The sequence below is a fragment of the Thermobia domestica genome, chromosome 3 (assembly GCF_964235325.1).
Source record: "Thermobia domestica chromosome 3, izTheDome1.hap1.1, whole genome shotgun sequence".
Taxonomy (NCBI): domain Eukaryota; kingdom Metazoa; phylum Arthropoda; class Insecta; order Zygentoma; family Lepismatidae; genus Thermobia; species Thermobia domestica.
The window spans coordinates 89,695,898-89,723,819 of record NC_137456.1 but is presented as its reverse complement, the minus strand read 5'-3'; the positions used below and the strand labels follow the sequence as shown (position 1 = coordinate 89,723,819).

Sequence of the window (27,922 nt, the reverse complement as noted above, 5' to 3'; positions counted from 1 at the left end):
TTTGCTCACATTTCGCGTAGTCTCGCTATTATAAAATATATTCACTCATAGTTGTGGACAATGACACTACTTTTGTAATCAATTCAAACATGGCAGTAATTATAAAGGAAGAAAGAAAAAAAAGTACCTTCATATCATTGTGATGGTTAGAACAAAGAAATTCCAACGTTAATATACAAAAATCAAAATCAAAGGTACTTTTATCGTAGTTATGAAAGAAAAACATTTAGAAGGAACTTCACCAAGACACTCGATTTTTAAAAATGAACATCTGACCACAAGAGAAGAGTGCAGATTGTAGTCTAGAATGAAGAAACGAGAAAAAATAGTAGGAAAATAGGGTTATATACTAAACTACCATACCGGATGTTGTAATGGAACGTTCTTGTGACGAAAGAACATATGGGCAGCTCTAAGTAGGCATCAGAAAAGGAGAAAGCACTAAAGAGGGGGAGCACGACCCACAGAAAATCATTGGAGAGAAAGCTGTAGATATAATGATCATTTCATTTACTTGAAACTATGAATCCTGAAAGTTCCTTGCACTTTCGAGCTTCCCGCTCTCCCTTACACTTTATCGATTGAGGTTAAAAATAAAACTGTTAATATATATATATATATTAAAAGGAAACCAGATTCACCGAGGTAGAAAAGTGCAAAAACAGCTTGTCGATTTTTGCCCAACACGTCAAATAATAATAATGCAGTACGCCATAAACTGGAATCATGCTCATTCACCTTGCTGTACTCTACTGCTAGAGATATTAGAGATTCATTCAAAATACCATTAACCGTCTAAATTTTAGCTCATTATGCCGTCAGTATTTTCAACACATAGGTACAACTAAAAAAATAGCGTTTACATGGGATAGGATTGATAAAAACTGATAACATAGGTAGTAATTCTATACACATTGTAACACAGGTAATAAAATATCCCTTGTAAACAAAAAACATACTGAGGTTTTCAATGCAGCTTTTTACTGTATACTGTGAAGGTCACTAAGCATAGTGCAAAAACTCGCATTGGAAACCTCAAGATGTTTATGTTTACATCTAATAATGGGTTAATGTATATACAGGGTGTCTCATAATTTTCCATACATAGGAAGAATAATCAGTTATGAAATGTTACATCAGTAGTTTTCAGATGCTTGAATAGGTCGGCGTAGTCCTGTTGAGTAGCCTCCCAGATCTCACTTCAAGTTAACTTTTATCTTTGGGGGTATTTAAAGACCACAATGTACTAGAAGAAGATACAAAACATTAATCATCTCAATGCACACATCACCAACGCTATTACAAGCACAAGTCCAGCTGTGCTTACATGTATTCTTCAACAGTGGAGGACATACATCGAAATGTGATTTCAAATCAATTGTAGTCATGCAGAGCATTTTATGTAAATAAACATAATTTTCAGAACAAAATGTTAATTTTTCCTGTATGGAAACTCATAAGATATCCAGTAGTTACTACCCAGTGTAATTAGTTCCCACCCATCCTATTCCCACTAAACCCTTTTTCCTTGCCCATGTTTCGATAATATCTACAATATAGCCAGCCAAATTAGCGAATAATCATTTTTGAGTAAATTCATTAATACAGACGAGTTCAAATTATTAGACTCAACATTCAGTTTCTGAATATTTTACTGTTCTTACAATTTTGCATGAGAAAATACGTTAGAACTTAGTCCATATTACTACCATGTAATTCTGTCCTAATTTCTAGTGGGTGTGGCATATGCTTTTCAATACCAATAAAACAAAACAAACAAGACATTCAAATATAATTACTATACAGTGTGTATATCCAAATTGGAAACAAAAAGTGAAATGGAATACTTACAAGAAAATTCTCTCTCACACAAAGATTAATATTTCGATTCTTGATTAACTCTTCTATCCTTTGTGGCATCCTATGTACTAGTTTAGCACATTTTGCCTTCAATTCAGCATCATGATACCACAAATTGTTGATCTCCTCGATCAATTGATGTTTGGTTAAAATGTGCTTCTTCTTTAGCTTTTCCTTTACGCAGCTCCAAAGGTTTTCAATCGGTTCATATCAGAACTAGTGTCCGGCCACAAAAGAACACTATTTTCGTTGTTCTGGAAGAATTTTGTCACAGCTTTGGCACGGTGGTATGGGGCTTCATCATGCATAAAGATGAATTGTACATCATCAAACTAGACTGCAGTCTGAGCAAGCAGTCTTCTTGAAGAACTTGTAGGTATTGGTCGTGCTTCATCGTCCCCTCTACTATACACAGTCTTCCAGGCTCGAAGACAGAGATCACACCCCAGACCATGACTAAAGTACGATGCTTCACGGTTTATTAAAGACATTCTAACTTGAATTCCTCCCAGGTCGACGTCGCACATATTGTGAACATTCATTAGACACATGATTCATCACTGAAACACACCATTCTCCAAACGTTAGCAGTCCAATATTCTAGGTCTCGTGCCCATTCGAGGTGCTTCTTTGCCATGATTGGAGTAGACTCTAATTTCTGTTTTCTTTCTTGAATGCGTGCTTTTATTTTCTCGGCACAAAGAATCCTTCGAACACTTTCAGGCCAAATGTCTGCGCCATACTTAGCTATTTTTATGCTTAAGTCTCTTGGAAGTTGCACTTCTGTTTCCCAGAGCCGATCTTTTTAGTTTTCTGATACCTCTTAGTTATAACATTGGTTTTCGTCCACACTTCCCAACCCTATTTTGGATCTTGTTCATTCCAACAGAGATTTTACTCACAGATTTTTGTTCTATCCCAACTCTACTAGCAATGTGTCACCGTGTATATCTTCCTTCCACCAGAAGTATTTTGTTAACTTCCATTTTACGCGGAGAAAGGTCCTTTTGCTTTTCCCATTATGTTGCGATTACAGGACTTTACGGAATAAAAGATTCCGGACTTCACGAAACACGTAATGATCATTTGAAACTGGCCCATTCGAACTGTTGAACGCTTTGAATGTTGTAACTTGTTACAACAGCAACCACAACACTTCAGACTGTAACTTGTTGATAGGAACCACAATATCTATCTACAACTGAAACACAACTTTCACTATTTCCCTCCGCACCAATGCCATCTGCTGTTCAACAGTGATATCTCGAACACCGTGTGCGTGGGTTTCCTCGGGTTCTCCCGTTTCCTCCCACTTTCTTTATTCCACCATTTCATTCATTACTTATCATCACCGTCTCCTTTAGCCTAACCGGTATAAGCGTGGGACGTAAAACTCAAAGATTTCATTTTTCAACAGTGATATCACCAATTCAACTGTACAGAAAACAAACGAAGGATCCTATATTGGTGGTTTAACCATTAAATTAAATGTTCTAGAACTCTAAAATTAGGACTTTTACATCAACTTTGCATCTTTCGCGAGTGAGTCTAATAATTTGAACACGTCTTACGATAGAGTAGAGCAAGAAGCAGGGTGGATTGATTTAAATCAGTTTGATTTAAATCACGATTTTAATCAAGATTTAAATCACTTGATTTTTTAAATAAAAATCGTTGATTTAAATCAAATTCCGAAATGAATTAATTTAAAGTGAAAGTAAGTAAAATCCCGTTTCTCTTCTGTTATTCCGATTATGGAAGATAATAATCACACTACAGTGAGACTCAAATGTATGTAAGCACAGCATGAAACGAGTATCATGTGGGAACTATCAGGGAAAATCCCGTTTGAACGGGTTACGGGTGAACCCTGCTTTCTTCTCTTTGTAACACAGGGTTTTAAAATTTCTGTTCCAACGGGGAAATCACCATGGACATTTAAGATGAAAGCTCTTTTGTGTTCATGTCTATTTGTTTGTTTCCAGATAATAGGGGCGTATTTAGAGGGTTCGATCCCCTCTCCGAAACAAAAAAAATTAATTTTAAAATTTTGGGCGAAATTTATGTACTAAATACATAGAAGTTCCTCGGGATCGTAATACGACAAATTTTGGATGCGTTAAAATATCGAATAATACTTTTGATAAAGTGGATACTTGACCCCATTGCAGAACATGCCGCGATCTGCGATGTGATCGCAGAAAATTTGCCGCGCCTGTGCAGGAAAAATTGTAAGAGGAAATAAAATAGCCAACAGAAAATTATAAAAACGTGCCTGCTATGTATAGATGTCTTAAATGCACGGACAACTCGCATTTGAACTGTTTTTCACGTCACATAAAACATATTTTTAACAATCACAAGTGTTTCTTCTTCTGGAACTGATCATCTTGATTTTTTTATTTTGGAATTCCTGCAGGGAATTCGTGTTATTATTCAGTTCAAAATCTCTTATCATCGTGAATTGTGTCGAGGAATTTGAAGCTTTAAAATATATAAAACGATAATTATGCCTGTTGTGCTGTATGGTTGTGAAACATGGTCGCTTACGCTGAGGGAAGAACGCAGACTGAAAGTATTTGAGAATAAAATCCTGAAACGAATATTCGGAACCAAAAGGAATGGAAATGAGAAATGGCGAAAACTTCATGATGAGAAACTGCATAATTTATACCATTGACCAAACATTGTTAGGGTCATCAAATCTTGGAGGTCCAGGTGGGCAGGACTGTAGCGAGAATGGAAGAAAGTAGGAACGCTTTCAAGGTTTTAACTGGAAGTCCAATCGGAAAACGACCATTAGGAAGACCTAGTCGCACATGGGAGGGTAATATTAAGATGGATCTCGCAGAAATAAGAATACAAAATAGAAACTGGATTCAGTTGACTAAGGATAGAAGTCAGGGGAGCTTTTGTGAACATGGCATTGAACCTCCGGGTTCCATAGGTCATAGAGTGAGTTAGTTAATTTTAGGCGAAATTTATGTACTTTATATGTATTTCGTGCCGCTAGCTAGTTCCAATTGTTTAAAAATATGCCCCTGCCAAATATCAGTAACTTTCGTGAAAAGAAAAGTGTCATGTTGATATACATTGCTGTACTTTTTCCTTAATGCTTAAGAAACATTGTTTGGGATTGAAATAGGTTAACGATTGGGATTTAATTCAAAATTAAAACCCAATACTTTCACTTAAATGACATAATTAACATTTAATACTAATTCCTAATGTTTTTTCTTCAGTTCGCGACTTGTATCATACGAAGAAAAAGATTTGATTTAAATCAAAAAAATCGATTTAAATAAAAAAAAATCAACAAAAATGATTTTTTGAAAACAATCATGATTTTTTTCCACCCTGGCAAGAAGCATATCCTTTAGTTTGTTTACAAGATATCTCTTCAAAGGGCTTAACATCGAAAATATTGAAAAGTATGTTTTTACGAAATAAATAATAATAATAATAATAATAATAATAATAATAATAATAATAATAATAATAATAATAATAATAATAATAATAATAAAACACTCGTTTCAAGTATTTTCATTTATTTATTTAGTTATTAACTGAAATGCCGTTCTTCCCTTGGGAAGAATAGCTTTATGAAAAATATTTGAACTCCTCCCCCTTTTTAAGATACGCATTTCAATGAAAGTGTAATAAGAACTCGTTAGATAATACACTTTGCCTTAAATTTTTCAATTTCTCTACCCACTTAGGATAAGTCTTCTAATCAAAGCAACAAGATAGAACTTCAGTTTGGGGTCGGTACAAACTATGTATAAAAAATAATTTCAAACTAGTCAGCAATTTTTCCGTGATGAGACCACAAACAACGGCTAACTTGGATTTCAATGTGTCGAAAATATATAGAAAATGCTTCCCTAACCTCCTCCTCAACACGGTAAGTTAAAAAAACGTTGGGATACGTGCCTCCTTACTTTTGATGAGTTTATATACAAAGTTTCTTATTCCTAGCTTGAGGGCGTCATGAGATACTCTATTCTCCGTATAAATTTTGACCTCTGCATATTCCTCTTACGATACGCCCTCAAATCACAGTGACATGATAAAAACTTAGCTCAAGATAGGTAATAACTATATTCAATATTCATTTCAAATGGTTCACCTGTTTTCTCGTGATTCGATCACCCACCAACATATATTTAATTTTTATGTATTAGATTTACAAGGTACCACATACAGCTTACACGATTAAGTTATACTGGAACCATTCTCAATCAACAGAAAAAAACACCATACTTTACCTGTTACATAGAGCATGCCATCATGTGCTACTACTGCTGGACTAGTGACTGCCATCTTCATCGGAGCGACTAGATGCCACGTATTAGTTTGCGGATCGTACCTTTCTACAGAATCCAAACGAAACGAGCCCTCCCATCCTCCTACAGCATAAACAAATCCATCGAGCATCGCTAAACCTGAAACAACATAGTACTCATAAGTTGTAGTATTACGAATACACAACGGATTAAAAGGATTTCATAAAAATAACATATTATTACATTGAGACGACTCAATACTAACCTAATTCCGAGCGCGATACAAGCATAGGCGCCATTTCCTGCCATACATCCAAAACAGGGTCGTATCTCCACACAGAACGTGATGCACTCCCATCAGGAAACTCTCCACCAGCTAAGTACAACGTATTCTTCCCTGATGCTACCAAGCCATGTTTACTAAATGGTCGAAATAAAGAGGAAAACACTTATTAACAACACGAAAACAGTTACAAAACATACAATCACGTTTTCATAACACACGCAAAAATTATTTTCTACTCTTCAAATTACAAACATTCACTAGCAAAGATTGAACTTGTCTCTGTTATTCTTTTGTTTCATTGTTTTCCACACTTCGATTATGACATCTTCAGTATCGAAAGCTAAGTGTATCATTGGTCAGATATTAAATAATTATCTTTTCCTGAAACATTCCCATCAATTTTCAGAAAGTTCTACAGGGTAATTACAAATAAATAGAACAGTTTTTACATCCCCATAAGTAAACTATTTTAGAAAAGTACACAAGACAACAGTAAATGAAATCACATACATTTGCTGTGTACTTTGCGTGTCACCTGACATGCTTAGAAGATAGTCAAATTCTTGTTAAACATGTGGCAGCAGGTCACCAGCATCTATGAGTTCGATGACAGAAGTTCATTTCGTTGTAATTTAAGCGTTTGCCATATTTTTGCCATGATAACGACATCTTTCACACATCCTACAAGAAAAAGTGGCACTGGTAAAGTTAGATGACCTGGGTGGCCATATGTAATATGCTTCATTATTATCTGAACCACGACCAACTCAGCGGTGTGGAAGGTGCTTATTTAAGAAATTCTTCAAATTGACGATACTAATGGCAAATGTTGCTTCGCTTTGACTTTACTAAAATGTGTGCGGAAATGTCTTTGTACCATTGTAAGCCAGATGTCTATGCATTTCCCTGGTTGCTGAAAATGTTTTAACAACAGCGACTTTGACAGGGTAACAGTGACTTAAAAAATAAAATAAAATAAAAAGCTTTGAAAGTTTTCTTAATTGTTGTTGCATTTTTCTACAATTAATATACCTTTGATTTGATTTGAGTTTAGCGTCCCTTTCAGCAGCAGGTTATATGAGATGTGGCCTTATAGCATAACGTGGGATCGGAACCACATGAGCTCCAGCTGGGAATAATATATTTTGAGAGCTTCCTCGTGGCTATATTGGTAATTTTGATATTTTCAGCACGGGAGACCCATATTCGATTCTCGGTGGGAACGCATGTGGTTCGGAACGGGACGCTCAACTCCGATACAACCAACCAATATACGAGGGCTGATCAACAAAGACTGAGACTGATTTTTTTAAACATGTGTTTATTATTTAAACTCTATGTTCACATGATCGTTTTCAAAGTAGTTCCCTCCTAAGTAAATGCACTTTTTATAACGTTTCTGCCATTCCTGGAACACGTGATGCATGCCATTTTTTGATATTTCCCTTTAGAATCGCCTCACACTTCTTCACCACTGCTTCACAGGTCTCAAAGTGAGTACCGCAGAGCTTTGCTATAAGGGATAATTTCATCTCCAGCGATAATTGACTGAAGAAACTCATCTCCTCCCTCAGCAAAGGAACGCAGCACCTCACGGGAAGTCTCAACTCGTATAGCCTTTTGTTCCGGAGTCAACAGTTGTGGTACCCAACAGGCACAAACACGGAACATATGGAGGTGATCGTGCATTATTGAACAAATATTACCATATGAAACTCCCAACACTTCACTTAGTTTACGTAATGTTATCCTTCGATCCTCACGGACAATCACAGCAGCAATATTGATGTTTCTTTCTGTCCCACCAGAGGCCGAAACACCAGGTCCACCTTGCTTGACGCATCAAACTCGTCCTTCTTTGAATTCTTTGAACCAGCGAAACATTGTTGCTCGATGTAATGTACTTTCACCGTAAACTTGCTTGAGCTTTTCGTATGTTTCAGAAGCTGTATGGTTCAAGCGAAAACAAAACTGTATTGCTCCATACTGTTCTTCTCGTGTAACTTCCACGGTATGCATATACACAGCACGTTGTGAGGCGAAATGGAAGCAGTGTCTCAAGCCCAGCGGATTACTCCCAGCCTACCGATACGATAATGCTGCTACCTAGTAAGAGTATACATGAAACACCATTCTTTCAATTATCAAACGTGCCGGCATTCGGAAACAAAGGAAACTGCGGTACAATAATCAGTCTCAGTCTTTGTTGATCACCCTTCGTATATATTTGGAACAATGGGATTCGAAGTGAGAACAGAATTAACTACTTACCAGAAAGTATAAAAACAATCACAACCTGATTTCGCTAAACTGCTTTATCAGATAGGAAGATTAGAAGTAAGAAGAAAAAAGAAAGTTCACAAGCGTCCAGGTGGATACCATTCTATAATGACGGTCACATGGTTAAGTCATGACTAGATTGTAAGCACAGAGTTGTTTCTGAACTATAGTGATGATTTTCACAAGTTATAGTAGCATAACCTAGCGGAAAGAGAATGACATCACTCGTACAAATACATTGGGCCTCAATTTACCCTGACAGATATGAACGTTCGTGCTGAAGAATAACCCCTACTATTAAAGCTACATAACGGCACCTTCTGATGAAATACTGATATAGTCCCATGATCAATAATATGTATGGAACTTGAATTCACCGTGTCGAAGAATGAGATAGCACGTGTGTTAAACAGAACAGCAAAGGCATAGAATGAGGCGATTTCGGTAGAACATAAACAACCGAAATCCCGTCCATACACCGCACAGAAAAGAACACAGATATACAGAGAGGTATTGCAAACCGTGTTAGAACATCGTACAAGACAATTCACACAACATTTCATCGTGATCTGTGGTTAGTTTGCCAAAACACACTTAAGAACTTTGCACCAACTGTCGATGTCGATGGTTCTGTAAGCATATTCTACTGGGTGACAGCTGGAAATACGTTCTCGAACTGGATGAAGCATATTATAACTGAAATGCCTGCAACAAATTGTGTAACTTTCTATAGAGAACGTGGTATTAAAAGACAACTGTACCGTACATGCAAGGAAAATTTTGGTGAGGAATTTGTGGTTACTTTTGATTTCTGTTACAATCAGAAGTTAAAGTTACACCATATTGTCAAAAATGAAAAGGTGAATTACAATTATTATCAGACTAACATACTGACATGAATTTAGGCACATATCATTCTTCATCAGTAAGAAGGGAGACAAATCGGATACGGTTGCATCCAGCCAAATCCCTCCCTTGAATGTCCTCTCCCTACAATAAGTAGCAAAATTGTTCGCATCATTCTTTCACCATATTCCAGTGAAATCTGTGGATGATACATGAATGGCCGCTTTACATGTGTCTTCGGTCTCCTCAAACGAGCCTTGGTATCCGCACCATTGATAGCCCGAGGAAAGTATGTGAAGTAGAGATGCAAGGGCTCGGAAAAAAACCGGCTTTTTTGGAAAAAAACTCTGTTTTTTCTGCTTTGCTTTTTTGCTTGGGAAATTTTGGGCTTTTTTCAATATACTGCTTTAAATTGATAAAACAGACTTTGTATCGCTTCTCTATAACACAAAAAATCATTTAATCAGTGGTTGATGCTGATAATAATATAAAACATCGAAAATAAGCTATGAATTTCGAAAAAATATTTCAAACAATTTTTCTTCAACATTCTTTGCATTATGAATTCCACAGGATTAACCAATGTATATAATAAGAATTTTTTAACCTCCTATATACAAAAGTAAGCAGAGCTTGCAAGAACCGTGGTTGTTTTTGAAAATGCCAAAAACCCGTTTTTTGGGGGATGTTTAAACCAGGCTTTTTTGGTTTAAACCAGGCTTTTTTGACTTAGATTTTTTGCTTTATGTATTTATATTACATATTCACAGAAATAAGTTTGTTTCGCCTTGATGTTATTATGCAACAACGGGGTTATGCCGGAAGAACTCCCATAAGCTTAAAGACGTGCGGTCAGTAAACTTCTTAAGTTGAGAATCTCCCGCCCTAGCCATTGGGAAAATCCCGTCATTACTTGAAATGTAAGACAATAACGGGAAAATCCTGTTATTGCTTTGCATGTAAAATTTAAAGGTCAACGTACCATAATCAGTACGCTAAAACTGAGGTATTAAATTACAAATTTAGTACCGGTACGTAGATATCATTGAAAGTCCAATCCAAGCTAATGTTGGAAGCTACGTAGGCAATCGATAAATTTTGCCAATTTCTATCAATATATTTAAGCAATATTGGCTTCTTTATAAAACAACACGCATTTAGGCATGCAGAAATATACAATTTGGTTTGTTTCGTATATTTAGGCTTAACATCCTTACGAAATACCGAGGTTATCAAGGAGAAGACTTTCACTTAAACTGACATCCGAACCACTACTTGGGTTACGCATGAAAGAAGGTTTGTGGGTCGACCGAGAATTGAACATGGGACACCTTGATTAAAAGGTGAAAGGGAAATAAAACTATTGCAGGTGGTTTGATATCTGGAAACGTCACCATGAAGTTTACACGATTCGCATTTTTCATTCTTTTTATTTTTGTGGTTTAAACCAGTTATTAAAAAAAAAAAAGTTGGTGTAAACCAGCCAACCCTAAAAGTAAACACTTCTTTTTAAAGAATACACAAATAACTAGCAAAATAGTATGTAGTACTTTTACTTCAAAATATTCCATACCCTCTTTTTGAAACAAAATAAAATTAAAATAAAACATAAGAGAAATACTTAGATTTATATGATACACTTAAAGGCTGCACATCTAGAGCTTTTGGTTCTGTATATTCTTGAAATTCTACAGTTAAGTTTTATAGAACCACCATCACAGTTTACCCAATCCTCAAGTTTTCTGAATTTTTAACAAGAGGGATTCAACATATCATTACGGAACTCCCCCCTCCCAAAAAAAAAAAAAAAAAAAGACTACGGAATATATTTAAGTTAAGCTAAATACAACTGCACAACAAACATGACTGAGTGATTAGCTTTTGAGCTTCTATCGGGAAGTCCGGGATTCAACCAGCATTCGACCATTCTGACAAAGCTTTTCTTTGTTCCATCTGTTAATGTAGAAATAGTGCGTATACTGTGAGTTGGTCGACTTCCTTTCTTACTGTTTTTAAATAGTTATTATTACTAATTACCAGCAGTGACGGTTTTGCGAAGGTCAGGGGGGCGGTCTTTCGGACTGAAGCCCGTTCCCCAAAGTTACGGAATGTCTGCAACAAACGAAATATCTATTATTTATGCCTTTACTCATAAACTTTAAGCTCCCGTCAAATAAAAATTACGAATGTTTAAAAAAACTAAACATTAGTAAGAAACCCTTCCCAAAATACTTTTCTAAATCCGCCACTGATTCTCAGTATAAAATGATTTTTAAAGTTGTATCCGGAAGATTATTGCTAAACATATAAACGAAACGAAATATTAGTTATGCCTGTACTCATAAACTTCAAGCACTTCCCAAATAAAATTAGGACTTTTTAGGAAACGAAACAATCAGAAAAACCCCTCCTAAAGTACTTTTCTAAATCCGCTACTGATTATTTGTATAAATTGGTATTCAAGGTTGTGTCCGGAAAATTATTGCTAAATCACTTCACAGCTACAGTATAACAGATATGTGGAAGTACGGTTTGACGCGTATATTGAAAAACGTACGCTTTGACGGATAAATAGAAAAACGGGCAAGTTTAACTTTTGCGCTAGAAGCTAGAGTAGTAAAAGCTCTTAGAAATGAAACACGGATGACAAACTAAAGAAGAAAAAAAATGTCGATAACTCAAAAGTTAAAATAAAGTTAAATAGCCTCTAAAATTACCCTCAAATACTACATTCTTCATGTTAGCTTTAATTCGTAAAACATGTGCTCCATCCATCTTGATGGTGAATTTCAGAGCGAAATATCACATTCAGGTCATGAAATTCTTATCTAACTATAGAATATACTATAAGAAAGCTATTTAGATAGAAAAATCATGAAGTTGAAAAAAGCCAAAATTTCCAAAATTCTCGTTTTTTTTCCAAAAATGCCGGCTTTTTATGTGAAAAAAACCATCGATTCAAAAAAGCCGGCTTTTTTGCATCTCTAATGTGAAGAGTAGTGGTTTCGACTGGACATATTCACACTGCGCACAAAGCACCTTCAATGGAAACTTTGATGCCAGGTAACTGCCAGAATGCAAGGCCATCAAATAGCGCAACACCGATAATGGTGTCACGCTCACTAATGCTGCGAAATAAATCGAAGTATTGCAAGATGGGTTATTACAAAATAGGCGAATTGTTGCGGGACACCACACAATTCATAGATATCAGGGCACCATGGCATAGGAAAAGCTGCCAACTGCTGGAAGATACAAGATGGTATTATAGCAGGGCCAACAAGAGTTGGTCTCTGACGTTTGTTACCACATGCGCACTGGCAACGCCACTGCGAACTGTCAGAGACCTTCTCTCGCTGGCTCCTCTATAAATCTCTAGAAAATGTTTAGCGTTTTACAGATCTAAAATTGACGAACAACAACACAGACCCTCCCCGCAAACGAACAACAGTTATCTGAGGCACTCATTGACAAATAGTGCTACTTGTCACAGGATATTATTAATATTCTCTGCATTGCTACATGCTAGTGACCACACGCTCATTTTTGGGTATCTATTTGTTTATGCCCGGGTAATGTGTATATATATATATATATCGGGTGTTGCAAAATAAGTGTTACAACTCTTGGGAGGTGACTCCTGCCACTGAGACAAGAAAAAAAGTTCTCTTGAACTTTCGATTATCGGACATAGTTTCAGATCTACAAGGTGTCGAAAGCGTGGGAAAATGACTTTCGGACGCCAATAGTTCGGAAACTATCCAACGTAAAGAGGACGGATAAAAATTTTACTGAAGAAGTTATATCTGCTGTATTAAATTTTGCATATTTTACAATCCTACCATGCACGCGCAAGGGGTTCACCAAAGGAACGTAGGGAGTCCCGGTTAATCTGCCAAATGAAAATTGGTCTAAATGGACACGAATTGATAGGGTTTCTAGCAGGTAACAATAATTCGTTTGTATTAAGTCGATATCTGGAACAAATACAAAATGGCGGATACCTTCATGCCTGTTGTGTGTGGTTGCATAATCGCCAGGTACGGATGCTGGTCAACAGTGACGTTCTGAGTGTTAAGTGTAGCGAATTTGTACTCAAATGCTCTAGAAAGACATCTGGAATGTCGGTAGAGCACAACAGAGGAAGCAGGGTGATTTACATGTGTGGAAACACTTAACAAAAAATGCTCAGAAATGCACTCATACTAAGTAAACGTGAGTTCAAAGCTTCGGAAATATAAGAAATAGCATCAAGAACATGAAAGCCATTGCCAATTCACCATTTAATATTCCCTCAAACCGATGCAATATGATGTGCACGGTTGCATACCAATAAGGATGCAACAATTGAGGCCAAATTGAAATTGTGCGAGGGTATTCATTAAGAAACTGGGTAAACTAAAGGAATGTCACTAGTGGGATCGCATGATCGATATTGAAATGTGGCCAATGTGTGTGTGGATATCAACATGTAGCTAATGGACAAATGTCAACGTGTCGCACTACTGCTGGGACACCGCCCCACGTGCGAAAAATAGGAAAATAACTACTCGGGTCTTGAATCTGACGCCGTGGGCTCCCAGTAGGACTGGAAACTTCGACCACGCGAGCGAAAGCGAGCGCTCTAGCCCTAAGGCTTCGAGGGATCCTCACTTTCACTGTATTCATTTCTTTGAGGAGTACCCACTTTGTTTGGCAAGCGCTATTGTACAGCCTCCCGACATGCTTGTATGTTTCATTTTGTTACTTCTACTGCACAGTTGTAAACAATCAGAGCTTTAAGACGTTTCTTCCTATCTCTCATGTCGTTTTATTTTCCATGTGTATGGTGTTCCAGCAGTAGTGTTACATGTGCCAAATTGGTTCATTTTCGTCTTTGTCTTGGCATGTGCACTGTGTGTAAGATACGAATTTCTAGAGGTATTTTCCTATATTTCGTGTACGTTATTTATCCCAGAGGACGTGGGGCATGATACAAGTTCGTTATTTTCACGCTCTATCATAATTTGAAACATTGATTAAGAGATTTCTTTTCATATGTGTCGCATGTGGGACAATGTCCCAAACAAAGAGGGACATTAATACAATCGTGTTCTAGTTACGTTCTACCAAAAAGTGCACCAGATGTAATAGCAGAATGTGCAACGTTATTTTCCTATTTTTCGCACCTGGGGAGGTGTTCCAGCAGTAGTGCGACACGTTGACATTTGTCCATTAGCTACATGTTGATATCCACACACACATTAGCCACATTTCAATATCGATCATGCGATCCCACTAGTGACATTCCTTTAGTTTACCTAGTTTCTTAGTGAATACCCTCGCTCAATTTCAACTTGGCCTCAGTTGTTGCATCCTTATTGGTATGCAACCATGCACATCATACTGCATCGGTTTGAGGGAATATTATTAGTGAATGGGCAATGGCTTTCATGTTCTTGATGCTATTTCTTACATTTCCGACGTTTTGAACTCACGTTTACTTAGTATGAGTGCATTTCTGAGCATTTTTTGTTAAGGGTCTCCACATATGTGAATCACCCTGCTTCATCTGTTGTGCTCTACCGACATTCCAGATGTCTTTCTAGAGCATTTGAGTACAAATTCGCTACACTTAATACTCAGAACGTCACTGTTGGCCAGCATCTGTTCCTGGCGATTATGCAACCACACACAACAGGCATGAAAGTATCCGCCATTTTGTATTTGTTCCAGATATCGACTTAATACAAACGAATTATTGTTACCTGCTAGAAACCCTATCAATTCATATCCATTTAGACCAATTTTTATTTGGCAGATTAACCAGGACTCCCTACGTTCCTTTGGGGAATCCCTTGCGCGTGCATGGTAGAATTGTGAAACATGCAAAATTCAATACAGCAGGTGTGACTTCTTCAGTGAATTTTTTACCCGCTCTCTTTACGTTGGATAGTTTCCCAACTATTGGCGTCCGAAAGTCATTTTCCCACGCTTTCGGCACCTTGTAGATCTGAAACTATGTCCGATAGCTGAAAGTTCAAGAGAACTTTATTTCTTGTCTCAGTGGCAGGAGTCACCTCCCAAGAGTTGTAACACTTATTTTGCAACACCCGATATATATATATATATATATATATATATATACATATATATATATATTGTAAGAGCCTGTGAAAACATACAGAGATGGGAAAGAAGGGCACCGTATGGTTTTCGGGAAATCTATGGGAAACTTAACGTGATATACCCAACTTCAACTCATTCGAAGTTCCTTTCTGTGGATGTCGATATTGGAATTTTAATTTACTACTTATCTTAGGCTAGCTGGATACTTCGCCCCAGACCCCCGCATTTGTTTGGCCTACAGCTCCGAACCTGATACTTCTGTCTTTGCTTCCGTTCTTTGCATGGCAAGAATACGTTTATGGCATCATTCTTTTGAGAAATGTACACTCCTTCCCCCTTAGAATACGCATTTCAATCAAAGTGAAATAATAAAAACTCATGTCAGCTCAACGCTGTGTTCAGAAATTCATTTTAAATGTTTCACTCATTTTCCCGTGACGATGAGACTGAAAACCTCTAAGTCATATTTATATATTGAGCAAAAAAACGGAAACTATCCCCTCCTCCCTCTCTCGTTAAAGTGGAATTTCTGGAAACGTTGTGGCAAATACTCACTTGTTTTGAATAAGGAGTTTATATACCAAGTCTCATCCCTATCATGTCTCTAAGCTTGAAAGATTTCGAGATATGACCATCTTATTACAACAATTGCGAAGTCCATTATATTTTCTTCCATTCTAACCGAAACATTACAAAATAACAATAATAATAAAATTAAAATAAACACATCATTAATTATTTTAAATAAAAAGCCTAAAAAACAATTTGTGTGTCTGTAACCTTAAGGGGTTTCGAGATTTAGTTGTCTTATTGCAACAACTGTACCTCCTATCCTTTTTTCTTTTCAACTTTTTTCGTTTATTAAAGGGGAAATATTAAAAAAAAAAAGAGAGAGAGAGAAAACATTTTTAATTATTTTAAATGAAAAGTCTAAATACCAAATTTCAAGTTTACAACCTCAAAGGATTTCGAAATATGACCATCCTATTATCCCAGTTGTAATCCCACCCATTTTTCTTCCCTTTTATGAGAAATAACAAAAACAGTGAAACACGTATCTTTTTTTTAAAGGGGACGTCCATATACCAAATTTCATGTCTCTACGCTTCAGAGATTCGGAGATATGGACATTTTACTATAATAATTGCCATCCTCTTTTTCCCCCCTTTCTCGCTGAATTTACAAAATTCTCTGTGGAATCTTACGTCACGTTACGCTCTGTCCAAATTTCAAGTTTCTAGCTTAATCGGTTTGACCCGGGCGTTAATCAGTCCGTCAGTTAGTCACTCACTCACTTAAGAACTTCTTTTATACATAGAGATAACAGAACATTGCATGCTAATAAGATAGTTACAATTAGTTGATCAGTATCACAGTTCTCTGTGATTTTTAATTGTTTGAACATACCTCACAGCAAACGGAAGACATGCCAACGTTCTCCACTGATGTGTTGCAGGGTCATAGCATTCGACTGAACGTAGAACTACTTTATCATCCTCACCTCCTACAGCAACTATTACCTACAAGAATTAAAAGAAATGACAACTTACAGTTGTTCAAAAAATTGAACCACGATCTCTCTTTTAAAGGCAATATAGCTAGAAGTATGGATCTCAAACGGTCAAACAACATAAATTTTGTTTGACTTAATTTTACCTAGAATAACGGGTTTGAAAGAGAAATGTGTGGCGAGAATTTTTTTAACGTGACTCATACTAAAATATCACGAGGTTAATATTTAGATCAAAGTTGAAAGCTGCGTGCTCGATAAAGTGTGTATTTCTTTTCACACGTAATTTATTCTTACTGGTATTATCATAGTGCCTTTTACGTATTTCCTACAAGTATTCATACATGATACCTTCTTCAATAAACTTGTTTGACGAGCAAGATTCAGCTACAATGCATCTAACATCTTTTTATTATGTCACTCCACATCAGAACCTTTTTTCACTTTTTCACTTGTTCACACGTACTGAAAGGTACAAAACTAAAATATAACTGTAATTGTTTACAACACAAGAAACACTGAAACTGTCATGTAATTGAAAAAAATGAAATCTTTCACTTTAACGTCCTAGGAGAAGGAGAACGTACAGAGGAGAAAACAAATTTCTCATTTAAATCTAAAATCCTAAACATTGCTATTTAAAATTTTTATCTAATTTTATTAAGTTAATTAAATTAAAGTACTGTAAACTACAAAATGTTAACGAAACTCTTAAAACTATTATTTTTCACGAAACAGTTGAAATACTAAACAACTGTCTCCAGTTCATGTTAAGAGTTCTCCAAATTTATTTTGTTACTCGATAACAATGTTTCTTTATTACGGATTTTACAGCTGACATAATTTACAAATGAATACTGCATATGTAGCAGGAATTTTTTCTCAATTCCCTTCCAAAAAGGATTATCAGAAAACGAACTATTACAGAAGGCTTGATAGAGATATATGTGAACGATTTTGAAACAGTACTTTGCTCACGAAATCCTACGATGCACCATCAATTATGCACTAATGAGCTACTAGTACTGAGAACTTCTCTACACCATGTTTCAGTTGTAAGAAATTGTGCTGGACATGGAGGCAGAGTATTCCCTTCCACTTCTCCACAGTATAAGTTTTCCAGACCACTTACAGTCTGTATATGGCGATGTTTGTAACGTTCTTTAAAAACCAAAAAATTCAAAGGAATTGGTATCAGAGCTGTTCGTTCGTACATCTGTAAATGTCAAAAATGGATTTTTTTTTTTTTTTTTTTTTTTTCAATTCAGTGATGAAATCTGAGGATTGATCTTGTGTGGCTGGAAATCTCATGCATGTGAATGTGAACGAAAGGAAACTGTACTGTCTATACAAATATGGAATGTGACATACCATCTCGGAAAGTGTACGTTGGTTGGTTGATTGGTTAAAGTTTGGCGCCTGTTTTCAGCACCGAGGCTATATGAAACCTACTGTGAAATCTGAACTACAGCAAGCATTTAATTCGGAACCCCGTTCACCGCAAAATGCAGGCATCGGAGAGTCTAATGGCATTGAAAATAGCTACTTCGTAGACCAAATGAAGCACAAAAGGAGACTTTGTAGACCAACTCACCTCTGATAAGGAACTTCACAAATCAACTTTTTTATAAGTTAGAAATGTAACATTTTTTTATAGTGATTTACCCCTACCAAGATGCCAGTTAAGACCAGAAATAAAAAAATATATTTATCTATTTTCCAATCTTCACAAATGAATAAAGACATTTTCAATTTTTGCACATATATAAAGAAAGCTGAGGGATAACTCAGCTCTACAGTCTTCAGCAGAATAAAGCTTTTATTTCTGATCCTGGATGGGGATTGGCTTTATTCAAAGATACAATAACATTATTATTTGACATCTCAGTAGCATTTTATATATATATATATAAACCTTTGCACTTGGAGATATTTCAGTTCTTCTTTGGCTGTGCATTAAAAAAACGATGTAATTAGAGCATTTCTCTTCTTTTCAACACTTTTCTGAAGAGTTTGAACGTCCTTGTGCTCTTTGCATTCCTCTTCTTTCAATGACATGATACCTTCCAACATCCCTTGCGCGATTTGTGCCTCCTTCAGGTCCCCTTTTTCTAAGAGCCTTCCGAAGTCTATCTGTGGCTTCACCAGGCAGAGAATTTGCAATTCTTTGGTCTCACTATACTTCCTCTTCCTTTCACCAAGCTGGCTTTTAATTTCTTCTATGTTTTTCTTAGCACTTCTTGCATTTTCCAGTTTTTGTTATTCTGCTTTTTTCAACTTCTCTTCCTCTTCTCTAAGTGTGGCACTTCTTTCCTTGGCTAGTCGCTGTTCCTTCAGAAACTGTTGGTAATGCTTATAAGCATTTTGACCCAAGGTAATCATCTTTTTAGAAATTGGAACGAGATGAGGCTTGTTGTTATAAAACTTTAAGGCATCTTCCACAATCAAAATACTGTTCAAAGGTTCTACAAGACATCTGTCTTTTCCTCTGTCAGAGCATTTTTCGACACTGAAAAACTCCTTTCAATATCTGTATTACCATGGGACAGGCAGAGTGCAGCTTTTATTACTTTACTTACTAGAGGAAATTTTGGCGAACCATCCGCCTTCTTAAGTGTCATAAAAAGAGCCCAGTAACTGTCAATACGTGAAGAGGTAATTTCAAATCCAGCAGGTTCATGCTCAAGCTGCACACATTTCCATTCGTCAACAAGTTGATCATCTGACACTGCTACAGATAGTGCTCTTGCTACAGTTCTGATGTATCTGCAGCTGCTTCGTGATTTTAAATGGAAGTCATAATCTGGAAATATGCGCATTCACTTTGATATTTCTGACTACTCTCCGAATCACCAACTTTCCAGCATAATCAAATTCTGCAAGAACCATGACTCCCTTAATGAAAATTTTGCCCAGTAACAAACATGCTATGTTCTTTTGCGACAATATCCTAGCCAAACATGAATATCATAGCTGAAAATGGAACGAATTCTGCCACAGTCCAACTGATAAATGTATGCTCATTCAATTGCCATAATCAATGAAACTTACAGTTACGTTATTTGTCTTTCGTCCTTTAATTTACCAAAATTGAAGGTCGTATAACTGCATTTTATTCGTCAACGTTGAGTGTGATTGTTGGTTGAACCACATTCATCCTCCTATGTATTCCCGTTGTGTTGGTATATATATATATATATATATATATATTTTTTTTTTTTTCAGTCATCTACATGTCTCGGTTCAGACGAGCAGAAAAGTCTGCTGCGGACCCGCACGAGCCGGAAATACATTGGTTCTTATTCATGCCACACGAGCAGACTCTCCCGCGCGACTCTGCTGCGGACTCGCAGCGGGCAAAAATTGGGTTGCGGAGACTGTTGGCTCGCAGCGAGTCCGCGCAGGTGTAGCGGGTCGGCAAACCGCAGAAATGGAAATCGAAGAACTGAACGTAGAACTATTCATTAACGAAATACAAAAATATCCGAGATATGGTATTTAAAGTGTAAAAAATGTCAAGAATGAAATAAAAAGCGAGAGGCACGGAACAAGATGTGTGAGACTGAGGCCTGTGTGAGAAATTTAATGAAAGAACAAAGAAAAAAAAACAGCATTGATATGTATTATTATTACTTTTTAATGAGAGAATCTAATATTCATGTTGTGTTACTAGTGACATAGTAACACCTTAAAACTAGAGTCAAGATATCGTTACGTCTTAATTGTTTTGTTTCCGTTTTTTTTTTTTTTTTGTTTTTGTTTTTGTTTTTGTTTTCCTTTTGCTTTGCTTGTTTTTGTTTATCAATCCCTTGTCTGTAGTTGTCCCTGACCTTCCCTTTCCTTTTTTTCCTCCCTTTTTCCTTTACTTATGAAATAAAGGATAACGGAAATAAAAAATAAACATTTCCAATGATGATACCTCGCCGGTTTTGAATGCTCAAGGCACCGGCTGAGAGTTACACGGCTGAGTGAATGTAATAATAATAATAATAATTCATGTAGTATTTACATTTGAATTTAGTTTAACATCCCTTTTCAGCAGCGAGGCTATGAACACTTTATTGTAATATTAACAACAATAGACAACAAATAGGTTTGGAGAACGAGCCTCTATTGTTAATCCAGTTCCTTTATGAGATTTCTTATATCACTCATTCCGGAATGAATGAACCATTTGTAACACAGCATTATACTTTAGGTAGAGGTCACGTATTATATAGCCTCTGTGCTGAAAAGGAACGCTGAGTCCAAAACAACCATCAACATAATAGCAGAACAGACAAGAAAAAAAAAAACATCGTTTTTCGGCTGACAATTTGTCGCCCATTGTTAATGTATTAATTTTTTAAAAATATTAGATTTAACACAAACATTAGTTGAACATCATGGTACGCGTAATTATGAGGTAAAAAAAAAAACGTGCTGGATGCGTAAGAAAAATATTGCTAGTTCTCACATAATTGATAATATTGCGCACATCGTTGCTATTTTAGAGATAGCAACTGAATGTTTCTTGACATAAAGAACAACTTAAAATCTTGCCATGAAACTCTACCTACGATAATCAGACCATCTGTTTCTGTTTGGTTTGCTGCATTGCCTCCTTGTGGTGTGCTACACATATTGAGGATTTTCTCAAATCCTTTTATAGTTATTCGTAAAATACTTGAACCACCTTCCCCCTGATGATCGCATTTCAATAATAGTGTGATTACAAAACCCCATTACATACTCTATTTTTGGCATAAAGTTTGAACTCCCCTATCCACTTAGACTGTAAATAAATAAGTGGAAATTTTGATATTATGTAAATGACCGCCCTTCCTCTTTTAGCAGTGGAATATACGAAAGCCTTGAAACATGTTCCATTGTTTTTATGTAAAAGTTCATATTTGGAATTCACATCTTTAACTTAAGACTCTCACACACGGCACTGTATGAATAAATAAAGGGAAACGTTACAATTATAAAAATATACCCCTTTTCCCACCTTAGAAGTGGACTATTCGGAAACACTAAAGCCAATATTTTTATTTAAGAGTTTACATTCGGAATTTCACATCTTCAATTTAAGCGAATCCTCACATTGAACACTTTCTCAATATATATAAAGGGAAATTTCACTATTATAGAAATGAAATGAAATCTTTGAGTTTTACGTACCACGGTTATGCCGGGTAGGCTAAAGGAAACGGTGATGATGAGAATGAAAGAAATGGTAGGATGAAGAAAGAGGGAAGAAACGGGAGAACCCGAAGAAATCCAAGCACACGGTGTTTATTCACCACAAAGCCCACTTAACGCGAGCTGGAATCGAAACAGGGACGCCACGCACCAGAGGTGAACACACTACCACTGAGCCACCGCGACCACACTACTATAGAAATTCACCTTCTCCTCTTCAAGAAAGAAAAAAAAATCAGAAACTCTGGAACCTGTGTTCCATTATTTTTATTTCGAGGTTTACATTCCAAATTTTACATTTCTAATCGAAGTGAATTCTCACATTCGGCTCTTTATGAATAAATAAAGGGAAATTTTACTGTTACTGAAATGCTTCTCTTACCCCCTTAAGAGCGGAATATATGGAAACGCTCAAATAAGTGTTTAATTTTTAAAGTTGCCAACATGTCAAAAAATCGACATTTGTCACGCGATAGTTAAACCAAGCTAGTGGACGCTAATAGTAACTGAAAATGTCTATGAATAGGTCCCTGAATTTCTTACTTTCTGCACGATACAAACGATATTTAGTTAACATAATAAGCTTACATTTAATGTAACAGTTAACATTTAAACTGGGTATCAGAAGTTTTATGATAGTACCTTCTGCTTTAATTTTATCACTTAACTTATGTTCGTTAAGAGTTCATCAAACGAAGTGCTGCTCATGCAAAAATAATTTTAAAAACTTCTCTTCGTCATTGCGTAAATCAATAAACATGGAAGACAACTGTAGCTGAAAATGAAATAAACTGTTTTCTATGTTGGACTGAAACGCCCGCCCGAGTTTATTGCGAGCCCGTAGCAGACTTTTCTGCTCGCCTGAACCAAGCCTATGTCATGTGCAGAGCAGAATTCGCCAATTTGTCTGGGGTTCTATTCCAGATACGATTTGTGAGTGAAAATTTATAAACTGGTTTCTTGTGTTAGCGGATCACAATAGCATGCGAAAATCTGTTTTAGACAATAAACCAATTGTTCTGATACTGCTTTAAAAATATGTCGTGGAAACTTGCATAGAAAAGGGATATCACATACCCTTTCCAACACCTATTAAGTTTAGACACTACTGCAAGAACTTTACTCTGATTCCCATTAGAGTATGTAGCAAACTGAAGTTCGTGCATATATAAGTTTTAGCGCGATCAAAATCGTTCGCATAAATTACGATTAACTTTCTGTTTTTATTAAGCTTTGAAGCAATTTTGCACTGGTAACAACCATTAAATATACAAAGAAATCTTGCAAACAGGTCGGCCAAGACCAACAAAGAAAGATGTCATTCCAGCATTTGCCTAATAGGACTGGAAAAGAACCCTGAAAAACCATATATTACAACAGCCAGGAGCGGGATTAAAATCCGAGGTCTAACATTGTTATGCAATAATATAATAGCTAAATAATTAATATTTTTCTGACCAGAGTATGTACTTCTTCATTAAAACAAATATTTCGTAACAGCTTCCATGACGTAACGTTATTTTCCTCAGACGTTAACTGGCATATGTATGTTCATATTAATATAGGTAATAGACATATCATAATATTAAATTATTGATATACAATTTTAATTGTTGCTTATTCAGAGTATCTATTAAAATTCCAAAATGAAATTTCATGACCTTTCCTTTACCAGACTATAAAATTTCAAAACATTCAAAAACTAATGACAGTACCTATATTCATTAGCATTTATCCATGCTGTTTCCTAGAGCGATAAAAACTTGGTGTTTTCTCACAGTTGAATAAACCGGTTAGATGCATAGGTGATTTCGGCGATGCAATTTGCATCGCTACTGCTCAATGATGCCAGCTGAAGAACAATCTCAATAACAAATTTAAGTGCGATTTAGGCCGAATTTTCATGCATGAGATAGAACCGTACTTTGCTTGCGATTTGTTAGCGTCTAAAGTCGACCATAGACATTTTGACGTTTAATAGAACAAAATTTTCCAGTCACTACTTATAGATACTACAGATACAGTCACGACAGATAAAAAAAAAAAAAAAAAAAAAGTGATCCAAAAGCTACATTTCTTGACTTTCATGACCGTTTTCTGATTCGTGACTTTTTCATGACTTTCGTGACCAATAGACACCCTGTTATTATATAATTTTAAATTTATAACATGTAACAATAAGATATTGTTATAATTTACCATTCATTTTAAAATTTTATATTATAACTGTTTATATATAGTGGTCGAAGTGAGACGGTATGCGGTGGTATGCAATACCGTCTCTGTTTTCTCAGTGATGAAGACATACCGCCTCTGGTTTTTCAGTGATCAAGACATACCGTCACTGGAAAGTGGATGCTAATATACCTTTAATAAATCATTTTTTATACACAGTAACGAATTGCTTTGCATGTCAAAAATTTTATTTCTCATGTAGAAATAATTTCTAAGTTAGCAACACCAACATTTTTGTTATGATTTTCCTATGTTTTGTTTTTAACGCTTTTAGGATTTCCACTTTTTGAGGTAAATTTTACACTTCCAGTCAAAAAGTTACTGCTTCCTTATTGTTTATCGTAGGATCATGGTTCATACTTCATTTTTTTTTTCTCAGAATAGAGCATCCTTTCTAACAGTACCACTCGCTTGTCCGTATTATACACCAGAAACGGGAAAATCGGGAATTCTTTCGAAAACAGATTTCAAAAGTTTTACTCCTCTCGGGCCCGGGCTAGGGTTCATGGAGGGATCTCGAAAAATTGAGAAATATTCAAAAGTACACACAATCCGTATGCAAAATTTCCATTTGATATCTTGAAAACTAAGGGCGGGAATTTTTTTTTTTATTTGCCTTAAGAAAAAAAAAATTCACGCTCTTTCGCCCCCACTTGGTGCCACCAAGTTAACCATCTAGTTCCAAAACGCACCTGCGTTGTTCATACTTGACTTGACCAATAAAAAAAGGCTTAAATGCCTGTTAGTGTTACAGGACCTAAATATGCGGTTAAAGACAAGACTAGGATATGGTAACTTTTGTTACCATAAATCCTAAAAGGTTAAAAAAGAGTTGTTCACCCCTTTCTCCTACGCAAGTACTCGTGTTGGTTAGGTTAAAAAACACCTCACATTACAAAGAAATCACTCATGGGTCCAGTCCAAACAAAAGGCAGTGTATGTGGTAAAGGCCTGCACGGGCTCGGGCCGAATAGAAATGCATATCACTTCGAGCCCGGGCTGCGCTCTGGCCGTAAACTTTTAAATGTACAATCATATTTCTAGGGCCTTTTCTGGACTAACTTTGTAAATATACTGTAGAACGATAAATCACCATTCTTTCTAGAGAACTTTTAAAGCACAACTGCTAAGTGCTGTAAATAAAAATACAATTTTGCGTTAATTATTAAGTTTCTGTAATTCGGGCTTATGTCGGGCTAATTTGATTATCACACAAGCTCGGGCCTAAATGCTAAAACATATTTCGGACTCGGGTCGGGCCTCACATTATAAATTCACGGGCTGGGCCGGGCCTGGGCTACAAATTCCAGCCCGTGCAGACCTCTAGTATGAGGCGACTCGTTTAAACTGAAATCGGAAAAAGTTCGCCGGAACTTCTTTTGTCTACAATGGTAAAAAAAAAAAAAAAAAAAAACTGAGTTCGGTATTTACGAGAAGAAAATACAGTTTATGCAATCAAAAACAAACAAAACAAAAAAAAAAACTATTTTTTTTTACTTAAGTGTTCGTTTATTGTTTGGTGTGTCAAGAATATTAAATTGACGTAGCTTACGTATTTTCATTGAAACGTATTTTTGCGTCTTTGTAATAATTGGATAATAACCTTCCGTGGGTCTGGAGTCCGGGAGTTTACCCGCAGGAAATTGTTTAAAATTGTTAATATTAAAAGGATCCGTTTTAGAGCATTTTCGTATATAAGGTTAATTCTCTATAATACAACATATGGGGATATTTTTATTATTATTCACAGAAAGTTGCAGGCGGGGGCAAAGCCTTTCCATACCCCACTCGTAACTACGAAAAGTTCTTCCATGATTTTGATTTCTTATGGAAACAGAAATGCAATCTTTTAGGCAACATACCACCACTGAATTTCAACATTTAGATAGCCGGTATGTCCAGTCAAAATCGTAATAAAGCATACCGCCTCTGTTTTTCTTCCACTTATATATATATAATCACTATTATCATTTTTCTCTTTCTTTTCTTCTTATTCCCAAATATCCGTGAATTTTTATTTTTCAATTCTTTCTAACAACCTACTCCATGTCTCTATTACCTACATTAATATGAGCATACATATGACAATTAACGTTAGAGGATCATAACGTTACGTTATGGAAACTGTAACGAAATATTTAATTTTAATAAAGAAGTGCATACTCTGGTCAAAAAAAAAACTAATTACTTAAGTAATAATTACAGAGTCAACATGGTTGTCATATCATATTGTTCATATAATTTTAAAAGAAAAGCTAGAAAAAACTTTGGAAATGTAGAATGTGGAAACGAAGTCTTTACCTCAAATATTTCTTGTAAACATACTTATTTTTATTTCTTTTAGTTTCATATTAATGGCGAACCTACGACTCATTCTTCTGTCATTTTCTTCCTTGAATAGAACCCACATTACAAGATGAGCACACTAAGAGGCTGCTAACGACCACAGATACTAGACAAGTAAAACACACTATGAGTAAAACACACTTAAACAATGCATGAATATTTTATTTAATTTTTTTGGAAAGAAGAAAAAAGTTGTAAGTTTTATTACTATTTCTTGGTCGATATAACTAGTATATTATTACCTGACAAGTTCCCGCATTTTTTCTGTATTTGGTCCGCGAGGTTTGCAGTTTATTTCTCCGATCTGGAAGGAGATGAAAAGCTTTGCTTCTTCAACTAAATGTCGACATTCCGGCGACTGTCTTATAACCATCTGACTCTCAACGCAGTCATACAGAAAGTAAGGACTCAACAAGGGCAATCGAACATGTTCCAGTACCTTAAAATAAAATAAAAATAAAATAAAATAAAAAATATAAAAAAAGTTATTCACATAAAATACTAACTGTTCATACTTATATATTTTTTTCTGTATTTTTTCTTAGGTTAACAATCAGTTACCAGTAAAAATGATACCAGAGATAAAGAACATCGTAAACACTTTCTTTATATTATCAAGAAGATACGTTAATATAAGAATTTAAAAAAATAACATAAAACGAAGAAAGGAAGAGAGTTAACTTACGAATTTTTAAAATTTTTATGTTTGTTGTCTATTTTCATGCATTTGAAATTTAGAGAAATAATAAATTAAACCTGCGTAACTGGCCGCATTTTTTGTGGAACCAAAAGTAAACACTCTCGCAGTAACTAATATTCTGTTATGTCGTATCTTTGGTTGAATGTATAGTATCTGTGAAGTGTTCTTTTAAAGCATTTTGTATCTCCTGACGAAGCCACGAACCTCGAGCTCCTAAGGTGGAAATGGGATAAATAAAATAAAATACACATTCTCATATTAAATATGCTACGTAGGCT

General features: G+C 35.8%; 1 protein-coding gene across 1 annotated transcript in view; it reads right to left on the bottom strand.

Annotated features, from left to right (window-relative positions):
• LOC145681862 (kelch-like protein 12) overlaps nucleotides 1–27,922 on the bottom strand; it is a 60,156-nt gene that overhangs the window by 16,385 nt on the left and 15,849 nt on the right. The window contains exons 5-9 of the mRNA XM_081753470.1: nucleotides 27,187–27,383; nucleotides 19,759–19,951; nucleotides 17,077–17,189; nucleotides 6,415–6,569; nucleotides 6,132–6,308 (exon numbers count right to left, since the gene is read on the bottom strand). Of these exons, the coding sequence (XP_081609596.1) occupies nucleotides 6,132–6,308; nucleotides 6,415–6,569; nucleotides 17,077–17,189; nucleotides 19,759–19,951; nucleotides 27,187–27,383 (835 nt within the window). The remainder of the gene's footprint in view (nucleotides 1–6,131; nucleotides 6,309–6,414; nucleotides 6,570–17,076; nucleotides 17,190–19,758; nucleotides 19,952–27,186; nucleotides 27,384–27,922) is intronic.